Source organism: Geospiza fortis, unplaced genomic scaffold, assembly GCF_000277835.1.
Source record: "Geospiza fortis unplaced genomic scaffold, GeoFor_1.0 scaffold713, whole genome shotgun sequence".
NCBI classification, from domain to species: domain Eukaryota; kingdom Metazoa; phylum Chordata; class Aves; order Passeriformes; family Thraupidae; genus Geospiza; species Geospiza fortis.
This window is the reverse complement of record NW_005054706.1, coordinates 10025-21316: the sequence shown is the minus strand read 5'-3', so window position 1 is coordinate 21316 and position 11292 is coordinate 10025. Positions and strand designations below refer to the sequence as shown.

At 41.7% G+C, this 11292-nt stretch overlaps 1 protein-coding gene across 2 annotated transcripts in view; it reads right to left on the bottom strand.

The window, feature by feature from the left end:
* LOC102041595 (sodium- and chloride-dependent GABA transporter 3) overlaps positions 1-11292 on the bottom strand; it is a 111531-nt gene extending 100239 nt beyond the window's left edge. For both annotated transcript variants that reach the window (XR_004082714.1, XM_005430914.2), the window contains exons 1-5: positions 11192-11292; positions 10531-10761; positions 7738-7872; positions 7423-7563; positions 5920-6010 (exon numbers count right to left, since the gene is read on the bottom strand). Coding sequence is in view for 1 of the 2 variants with exons in the window: in XM_005430914.2 (XP_005430971.1) it covers positions 5920-6010; positions 7423-7563; positions 7738-7872; positions 10531-10750 (587 nt within the window). In the remaining variant the exon portion in view is untranslated. The remainder of the gene's footprint in view (positions 1-5919; positions 6011-7422; positions 7564-7737; positions 7873-10530; positions 10762-11191) is intronic.

The window sequence follows — 11292 nt, the reverse complement described above, 5'->3', positions numbered from 1 at the left end:
ACCAAAAGTGCATATATAGATGTATAAGTCTAAGCACACATTCCTATCTTAACCCCAATATGAAAATGCCCTTATTGGTTACAAATAAAACAGATTTACCATTTTTTCAGCAAAATTTGATATCTAAGCCAGCAGCTTCTAAAGATCATAATTTTAAGCACCTCACTCAGTTTCTGTGAATGTTTACCTACCATTAGTAGCAATAATAGCATTTCTAAAGCTTTAACAATTGTGCAATTAAGGGATATTTCAGGTAGCTCACATATGGCCTTTGCTACAAAAATTTAATTCCTGGTTTTGACACCACTGCAAGCCAAAACTTGACTGTATTTCAACACAGGAACCAACCAAATGCTACAAATTCCCAAAGCAGTACAAAGTCAGGAGAATTTGCAAACTTGAAGACCATTTTTTCATCATCCACAGTGAAAGTGTTATGTACAAGAGGAAGCGTAAAAATCAAAAATCACGGAAGCTCATCCCCCTGGCTTAGGGTCCAGCCCTCAATACAGGAAAAACTGTTGGACAGGAAATGTAAAAATCAAAAACTATGGAAGTTCATGCCCCTGACTTAGGGTTCAGCCCTCAACTTAGGAAAAAAATGGCAGAATTTGGACAGGAAATGTAAAAATCAAAATCCATGAAAGTTCTTCCACCTGGCTTAGAGACCAGCCCTCAATACAGAAAAAACTGCTGGACAGGAAACGTAAAAATCAAAAACCATGGAAGTTCATCCACCTGGCTTAGGGTTCAGCTCTCAATACAGGAAAAATTGGCAGCATTTGGACAGGAAATGTTAAAATAAAAAACCATGGAAGTTCATCACCTGGCTTAGGGCCCAGCCCTCAATACAGGAAAAACTGTTGGACAGGAAATATAAAAATCAAAAATATGGAACTTCATCCACCTGACTTAGGGTTCAGGTCTCAATACAGGAAAAACTGGCAGCATTTTGATATCCATCCATCCCATTTGCTTTTTTCAGCTGAAGTCAGGCAAAGTCAGTGATCTTGAGGCAAACCCAGATGGAGAGCTCACAGGGCTCCAAAGAAAAAGTGATTTTCACACGGTCCCTCAGGAGCTGGGCAGCAAGGGGAGGGTCTGGCACTGTTTAATGTCCTACAAGGCACCCACAAAGGGGCTGGTTCGGGGTGCTGCTGGATCCCCGGGGCACTGAGCAGGCTCAGCTCACCCCTGACTTTTCAGTGTGCTGGGGATTAACCACAATGTGACTCCTGCACTCGTTTGTAGCCTGAATGGAACAGGAAAAAAACCTCTTTTTTGACTTTGCAAGGAAAGAGTTGGTGGCTTTTCCTTTTTGCTGAGAACGGCCCCTTTTCTTTTAGCCCAGACAAAACCAATGTTTTTTCTCACTAGGCTTTACTTGGAAAGGCTGGGGATGTGTCACCCCCTCCAGAGAGTGACAGACCTCCTTGAACAGAGCACCAAGTTGTTGCTACACAGCCAATAAAAAACCATTGAGGGGGAATCAGCCACAGAACCGTGGCTCCTCTTTCTGTCCAGCTCCTTCCCAGGCTCTGGAAAGCTCCAATTCCTGCCCGTGGGGACAGACTGCAGCAGCAGCCAAAAGGGCACAGGGGCACGGCTGCAGCCCCCACACCTGCCAGAGCAATTTCCTCTCCTAGGAAAGCAGAAAAATGATGGAGCAGAGCATCTCCCCTCTGCTTGCCAGGCTGTAAATGCACCCTCAGCCACAGCCACAGTGCTTTTTCATATCCTGCTCTAATTTATCAGTAATTAGCAGCTACCAGTATTAACTATTCAAATTTTGGACGCCAAAAATTCTATGTGTCACGCCTCGAAAGTGTGATTATTGCTTTTTCTTCGAAAATCTTTGAACAAACTGTACAATTGGGATGAGGGAAAGGCCATAGATGGGAGAAAGCAGGTCAAGTCTCTGAATGCTGGCATGAGTTTGAAGGGAAAAGTGGAAATTCAAGCTCTTGTCTGTCCTTTGGAACACAGCAGCAGTGAGTTTGAAGAATAAAAAGTGCATTTTTATCAGTTTAGCTGCTTCCCTGTACACACAGAATTTGGAACTTCTCAAGGCTGCAGCTTGCAAGGCCTTCTGGAGTAAGAAATCCTTTAATCCCCTAATTTTGATCAGTTGTCAGCGGTGTCTGCTCGCTCAAATGAAGCCTTAAAACACTGACAGAAATAGATATTTCTAAGCAGGAAAAAAAGAAAAGAGTGTCCAAACTGCCAAGTTTTGCTGCACCTCCAGCAGGATCAGCCCATTTCCACTGTGTAGCTCCAGGGAAGTGGTTATCAATTACAACCTCACAAAAATATTTAAAGTTCTGAAGTTTAATGAGGTTCTTTGGAGTGTACCAGGAGGAAAACAGCACCTAGGACCTGCTGCAGGATTTCTCTCTGAATCCTTTTTTGGTTGGTTTGTTTTAACAAAGATTTTTAAATTTTCAAAATTTAAAATTTAATAACTAAAAAATATTTTAAAATCAGACATTCATTCCCTGCAGTTATCAAAGCAGGGAGAGAAGACGAATTCTCAGAAGTCAGAGTATTCCTGCTAAGGGAGCAGCATCCCCTGGGCACACTTGAGGAAGGGAACTGGAAAAACCTCATGGCACTGCCAGGTATCCTCTGCCACAGCTTTAGGACTTGCCAAAGCTGCAGAAGCAGCAAAAGCCACAAATATTTCAGCAGAGAGGCTGGAGTTTGGGTTTGCAATCCTCAAACCAGCTGAGGATTTGGATTTACTTCCAGTCATGAGTAAATAAGGGCTGAGCCTTACAGCCCAGCAACACCAGGTAAAAGGGAAAAAATTCCTTTCCAAAGCCTGAAATAAAGATGGTTTGGGCCTGGTGTATTCATTTACACACTTAAATCCAACCTGTCCCCCTGCTGCCAAGCTCTGCTGGCACCTTGAGAATGTAAATCCTGTGTGAACCAGCAACCTGAGCCTGCCCAGCATGAGGAGCGCTCAGACTGGGAGCAGCGCAGAGCACTGCAAAGCCACTGGGGCATTGCTGAGTCTCTTCTGGTTGGGCTGGGTTTAGTTAAAACCATCTGAAGAGAGTGTGATTATGTCGAAAGCTGCGGGATATGGCTGTGAAAGGAGAGCTGCAGCACCAGCCTGACACTTCACAGATGCAGGGCTGAGTTTCACATGTAAACAAACTCACAGAAAGCAACCAGGATCACTGGGCACAACAATTACCACTCTAATCCACAGATTAAATCAACAGACAAAAAAAAAAACACTACCAAAAAAGAAAATATCCCACAAACCCCCATTTTTTCCCCCAGAGCCAACCCTTCACACAATAAATTGGTTTTATGTGGCCACAACTCAGAGGAGTCTCAATGGGAGCCTTGGCATTGCAGGGAGCAAAGTGTGAAGGTTCTGAATGGTTCTTCTGGAGCCTCCCCCTTCCCTGCTCCAGCAAATCTCCTTTTTACTATTTGTTTCAACAAGCTCACAATGAGTTTATGGCTCCTGGCAGCAGAATTTACAAAACCATAAAGCAGCATCAGGAGAGCACCACATCTAGCTGAGGGAAATAACATTGCTGATAACACTTATCTCCACACAAAGTAACTCTTCTGTGATATTAACTGCTCTGTGGTCTGCTCTTTATACAGAAAGACCCTGCTCTGCTTTTATGTTTGATATTTAAGACATAATTTAATTAAAACCTTAATTCCAATTAGTTATTTCACAGCAAAATCAATGCTGATTTTGAATAAAGCTCATTCTTCCACCTTGAAACTAATTTGTCATGGGGTTTTTTTCTTTCAATTTCAAGCCATGCAACATCATAACTACTTAAATTTCAAACAAGGCAAACACCTTCCTTAGCAGGAAGAGAGTACATTTATTTCCTTGTGCAAAACTATGCAACTGCAGTTTTGCTTGGACAGAGGAAGTAGAAAAGTTTAATATCTTAAGTTATTTTGGCCAGCAAACTGTTAGTGTTACAAAAAGTTGGTCTGTGATGCAATAAAGAAAGACATTTCAAATAAATAAAAGATTATTTAATTTAGCTTTTTTTTTGTGCGTGTGTTTGTGATTTTAAAAGATTTGGAATGTGTATTTACAACTTTTTATTGACAAGACCATAAAACCAGCTACAGAACAGGGTAAAACTGATTCTGCCTTCTAGATTCATAATTTATTCCCGATTTAAACAATACCAGGTAGGGAAATATACCCCAAAATTGAAGGGTTTAAAATCCACTGCAACCTGATTGCAAGTGGAGCTGGAGAATCTGGTTTAGCTCCACTTTCAGAGATCTCTGAGAAGGGACATCCTTAAAATGGATTTGTGTGTGCTTCAAAATAACCGTGACCCAGGAATTCAGGCACTCCAGAGATGAGCACTGACACAAAACCCACAAATCCACAGAAATGTGAGAGTGTAAAACTACAGAAATATGAGAGTGTAAAACCATAGAAATATGAGTGTAAAACTTACTTTGTGCCCTCCATAGAACTGAACTTAACATTTCCTACTTCTCTGGATAACTGGAGTTACCATGAGTAGCAGAGTTGGGAATATTGTTGAAAAATCATATAAATACAGAGGGTAAATTGGCTGATACTTGAGAAAATTTCATTTATTCCACTGATGTTAAGTCTTAATTCTCCTCATCCCAAAGAACCATATGAGATTTTTGCTAAAATAAAATAAAGCTGTAGCATTAAGTGATGCCACCTGAGATACTCTTGTTTATTCTGAAATATTATCTGTGGGTAGATATATTTTGATTTAAGATCTTAGGTGTTCAGATTATTGAAAATTTTAACAGAAAATAAAAGTTCAGTTTTACTCAGAGAGTGCATATGTCTCTCATATTATTCAGGTTTAATTTAGTGTGGGGGGTATTTTATTTTAAAATAAAACAGTATTATTTGCTGAAATAACTCATGAAATCTAAGTTTACTGATGTAGCAAGAAAAAGAGATTCAGGCAGACAATAGCACGTCCTAAGATTGAAGGAAATTATGTCAATGTAGAGTTTTCCCTTCTAGGAGTTTTAATTCCTGGTTCTTTAGGCTGTAACTGTTGCTGTCCTGAACACAAAACAGCCTCAAAATAAAATTAATGGGTCCTCAAGAAATTGTAGTAACCCAGAATTGTGTAACAAGCTTTGAATTGTGAAATCACTCAGAATTCAAAGCAACATTGCATTTCTCTGATTGGCTTAGCACACACTACACCCTGCAAGGAACAAATGGGAAGCTACACTGCACTGATTAAATATTTATAGCCAGAAAAAATATGTCACCACAAAAGCAGCTCATCTTCTGCAAACATCTGATTTTCATCCCCTAGTCTAGCAAGAAATCAGAGTCAGGGGGACAGGAGAGAGTTAAACTCTGCTGTGATTCTAGCTGAATAACTAACACTTACACAGTCCTTTAAAAAATAATGAGATCCAGAAGCCAGAGTATTAGTTAGCTGAAACAAGGACGAGGATGTAGCTCTCCAGCTCCTAAGGGAAGAAACATTTAGGGAAAAAAAAAAAAGAAAAAAAAAGAAAAAAAAAAAGGAAAAGAAAGGAATATTGTAAATCATCTTCTTTCTTTCACCTTTGCCTCCTCATTAGTATGGGTTGGAGGCTCTTTCCTCCAGCAGCAGGAGCCAAGCTCCCGGAGCAAGTGGCACACTTTGTTCTATGTCCTTTCAGGATATGGAATTCCTTTCCTTGTATCCTCTTAAAAAAGAGTTAAAAACTCCCATTCTGACCGTGGCAGGATAAGAAAATTTCCAGCTGAACTCACTCCCTAAGTGCTATAGGGTTATGAGGTGTAAATGGTCAAATCATTGCAAGGTAATGAAGAGTCTGACCAAATATAAAAGTAGTGAAGAGTCTGATCAAATATAAAGGTAGTGAACAGTTTGATCAAATAGAAAGTTTTTGTGCACTTACTCCCAGAATTCCATCACTGGAGAAGTGGCATTTTGTAAAGACACTTGACTGCAGTTGCTCATGTTGAGTTTCTGAAATTCCACACAGTTTTCTAGAAAAGAACCAAAAAAAGAGACGTTTCCTATGTTGGTATGCAAGTACAGCTCTTGTTCATGTCCCACTTTGTGCACCTTGGAAAGCCCCCACTCTGCACCACATTTTTTGGGTGGGGTTAAAGGGTTTTTGGGGGCACTAAGGGCCACAGCTGCTAATTCTGCAACACCAGGTTATGATAACCCAGAGAAACATCCCTGAGGACTCTCCTACAACACTTCCCAGAGGCACAGGGCCAAAAAATCACCTCAGGCAGAAGAAAGAAACATTGAGGCAATGGATTGGGAATTAAAATTACAACGTGCTCCTACTCCAGCTTCTGGTTCAGTGGTTTATGGCTACAAAGGGAACATGGCCAGCCATAAACTGCCACTTTTTCCTGGTAAGGAAAGTGGGTATTTCTTCTGGCTTATCACTATTATAATTATTATTCTTGTTATTATCTCTAACACAAAGGCCAAAGCAGCTCAGCACTGTGGAGCATTTGAGCACTGATAATAACACTGGCCAAGCTCCTTGGCAGGGCTGCCAAAATTGATACCAAGGCCTTCCACATCTTCCGGGTCCAAAATTACCTCCCTAAGATTTCAGAAATTAAGATTTCAGGCAGATTTAGGTGTGCTCAAAGAACTCCAAAAATGGCCAATTAGTGCAAACTATGAAAGACAACATGCTGGGTACTTGATTTGAAATTGGACTGTATATAAGGGATAAATGCAAAATTTCAGGAACAAGGACAGTGGGATCCTCCCCATGGATGTTTGGGATCTAGAGACTCAATAAGCAGAGAATGACAGATATTTATATTAATGAGAAGACAGATGCAGAGCCCTGCCCTGCAAACCCTCCTGAATACATACCTCATCCTGCATGCAGGAGGCTACTTTACATGCACAGCAAGGATTATTTATGAGACTACATTTCCAGAAGTAGCTTGATGAACATTATCCCTCAACATCTGGCATTTAAAAGAGCAATTCCAAAGATCCACATTTAATATTTTTCCCTCTCCATTCAAACTCCTCCTGACTTCATCAGAGTGAAAGAGCAAGATTGCAACCTGTCATCAGGTCATTCTCTGCTGCAGAATTCACTCAGTGTGTTCAGGGAGAATAGATATGATTGCAAATGAGAGTCTTGGGATTTAGCCAGAAGATCTTACAGAATTAACAAATCCATAGTCTTTTTCTGCTGACATTCTATTCTAGAGGAGTAAATGCTTTACAACGACCTAACCCAAAAAGCTCCAAGGCAGTTTCACTCCAGGTTTCCATTTTTTTTAGTGTAGTGGGATGAGGTTGGCTCATTTGCACAGATTTTGCTACATCAATAGCTTTGTTCAGGACATTTGAATATACTAATCAATCATTTGGGAAGATTTTAAAGTGGTAATCTCTGCTGAGGTCATACCTGTATTCCATTCGTGGCCACAGGAGGCCCAGGGAAGCTCTGTAGTAAAGCAGTTGAACAAATAGAAGATAGCCCATGCTAAAATGATGATGTAATATACATTTAGGTGTGCCTCTATAACTTGGGTAGCATAGCCAATGCCTGGAGGAGCAAAATAAAAAGTGAGATACAAAAGAAAACCTGCTTTTCAGGCTATATTTAATTAAAAAAAAAAAGCTTACTCTTAAGTATATCTTAATTTCAATTTTGATAGAATTAATTTCATTTTACTTCAAAGAGAATGCTTTCTTTTGCAGTAGAACACAGAACTGTTACCTTCAAAGAGAGGGCAAACTTTCCTCCAGCATGTGATGCCTCCTTCACTTGTAAACTGTCCCAAGGCCGTCTCCAAGAAAAATACTGGGATTCCACAGCAGATAAAAAACACCACGTAGGGGATGAGGAAAGCACCTGGGGGTGAACATTGAGGGGGTGTTGGTTAGCATGAACAGGGCTCCTCAGTAGCACAGGGAGGATTTCCCATTAAAGGAAGGATCTTAAGCTGGGAGCCATCAGTGCAGTGCAGGAAGGGTTCACTCCTGCCCCAAATATCCAAAGTTAACCTGTAAGCCAGGGCCACGGGCTAACACAGAGCAGATCAAAGTTCCTCAGCCTAAAGTCAGCTCAGGGGTCTCTCAAACACAGAAAAGATCCCAGCTCAAAGTTCTGCTCTGCCCAGCACCCCCCTCCTTGCTTTTCTCAGGGCTGAGGAAGTGTTACAGATATTAAATCTGAGAAACCCGTTTCATGTTATTCATATGATAAGGATTGCAGAAAGGGAATGAGGAAACAAACTTCAGAACTACTCACAAGGACAAGAAAGCAGGGCCTGGCCTTATCAGCCAGAAATACTGATGTGAAATTCTAGGAAAATAACAAAGCATCCGCATTTTAGTTGGATGCTGACAGCAAACTCCAGCACAGGTAGTGAACCACAGCAAACCCAAACACAGCACAGCCACACCCTGCAACAGCTGCTGTGCTTCAGTCACCTTGATTAGAAAGTTGAGGCAACTGCATCCACCTGCTCTGAGTTTCCTCCATCTCATCACCAGGAGTTCCTTCCCTAGAGTTGAATCCCAGGTGCCTCTCAAGCAATCCATAGGGATTCCACAAAAAATGGAATATTTCCCTGGATAATTTACTGGCCACTATCATCACACACAGTATCACAGTGAGTTTAACAATGCAACTTGTGGAAATCCAAAGTACCAGCTTGGACTGTTTTTCCAACACGCATGCATCAGGAACATAAGAAAACATCAGGATGCCCAGCTTGTAAAAAGATCATATTCCAAGGAATACCTCATTCTAAACACACAAAGAAATTAATTTTCCTCAAGACCTGAACAACCACAGTCTAAACTTCCAGATGATTATTCCTGCACTCCCTGTTATGACTTGGAGCAAGCGCCAGAGAGGTCACACCTCACAAGTTCCAAACTACAACTTCTAGATTTGTTCTGTAAAAAGCAACTGATTTCACAACTAGCTCGGATATTTACCACTGTCTTCCCCTAGCACACACCAAGGAGTTGGATGCATCAGATTTAGGCACTGAAAACAAACTCTGGTCTAATTCCAGCAGGGGGTTACACAAGCTCACAGACTGAGCCTCCATTGACTAAAACTGGTCAATGGCAAATGTCCCATGGCGCCAGGACATGAGCAATTAAATCACACCCACTTATTCTATTCTTAAAGAGTACACTGATGATTAAATATGATATTTAAGTAATTACTTTTTCATCAAATCATCCAAAACAATGATGGAAATTCTTTCCACCTCATGTTACAGCCTTTAAAATGATAGCAAGCTGGCACACACTTACAAATGGGCACCTAAAGCTGCAGGAACCAAAAAATTACACAGCAAATATATATTCCTATCATTTCCTCTGCCAAAAGTTCTCTGGGAACACCTTGACCATCAACAAGAAAGGCTTGTGTATATGATGTGCAGCACGTTAACATTCAGGATCTGGTAGCAGCACTCTCTAAAGAGCTGAACTCTTGTTACCTAAGTTTGGCCAAAATACAGAGACATAAAGAAAGGAACTTCCAACGATAAACACAATTTGCACAGCAGGATTTGTCTTGTAGGAACAGCACACAAAACGGGCTAAAAACCATGCCTGAGTTCAGATAAGGAGGGACAAGGAATAGAAATTTGGCACAGCAAACCAACCCATCGAGGAGCAGATCAGTGCTTATCAGCCCTGAACATTCTATTTTTCTTCCAGCCTCTGTGTTTACACTGCCACTGACTCAGGCCTTAAGTGGGAAGAATGTTGAACCCAGTCCACAGAATTCTAAACTGAGTTTGTAATTTACTCTCCTTTCTTCACTGCTGCCCAAGCTGATGTGCTTATTCTCAGCTGTCATTTATCTTACACAGTTTACAGTTGGCTATAACCAATACATGCCACATGTTAAACTTTGGAGAAGTTGAGTCTGCTCTTTTCTCTCTCAAATAACATTCATATGTTATATTTATTAGGGTTTGCTCTCTTCAACCTGTAATTTTACATCTTTCCTGCCTTGTAGGAATTGGGGAAGTACTGAGGGAAAAAAAAAAAGAACATTGAGGTATAAAAAATTTCATGAGACAAAGAAAATTAATTTAGCCTTTGTGGCATTATTAGGAAAAAAAATATTCATCCTCTCCAAAGTACACTGCTGTGACAAATGAAGTGCTGCCTTCTTTTCTGTGTCAGACAAACTTAGTTAAGTATGCCTGGGTGTGTATTCACATGCAGAAGACAGAGTGTACTACTATAACTGAATGCTGGCTTCTCCTGCATGAAAAAATGCTCCTGAAAAAAAAAGATGTCAATTTACTAACGTAACAGCAACTTGTAAAAATAAACCACGCAGTGTTTGGAGAGAAGGAAAGAGAAACACAACGATTTTTCTCAGTTGTCAGATGTTAATGCTTCCCTGTCTGCACATGCACTGAAACCCTGAACACGTCTCTCTTACTAGTGCAATAAATCACAGCAGAGCACTCTTAACTGTTTAATTCCCATGTTTAATTCCCATCTAAATCCACATGTGATGCCATCTTACCTCCTCCATTCTTGTAGCAAAGGTATGGGAATCTCCAGACATTCCCCAGCCCAATAATCTCCCCTGCCACAGAAAGCACAAATTCAACCTTATTGTTCCAGTGACCTCTTTCATGAACTTTCTTATCATTGCTGTGGACGAGGTTGGTACTTGAGGCTTCTGGGTCCAAAGCATCTTCTGGCTTGCCATTAATTATAGGAATAGTCTTTTCAGCTGTCATGACTTTTCAGCCTAGTGGAGAACAAAAGAAGAGCACACAGGTGTGTTAAGACACTTGCTGGCACTGATCTTCAACCACTGAAATCTCCCAGGGCGGCACTGGCTTCTTGTTACCTCTGGAAATCTGTGGGTGAAAATGAGGGAGGCAACTCCACGAGGCTGGAAAAGTTGTAAGGCAGGGGGGAAAGGAAAAGAAAGGGGTGGGGGGAAGAGAGAAGATTCTGTGCAAGGGAAGGAGTAATTCCAAGTGGTGACAGGTAACTTGCTAGCAGAGAGGGAAGGAAGCCTTTCAAAAATCCCTCCCCAGGCAAGGATCCCATCCTGCCTGACCTACCAGAGGCCAGGGATGCGCCGCACCTCCCGGGCACGGCTGAGCGCTCCGGGCAGTGCACAAGGGCCGGGATGGCTGTGGCCTGCCCGCGGCAGCTCCGGGATTACTCACCCAGGGCTGTGCCCGTGCCTGCCTGCGCGCCGGGGACAGGGGCCGGGCTGTGCTGAGCGCTGCCTGCGGGCGATGCTGCGGCTCCGGCAGCGCGGGCAGGG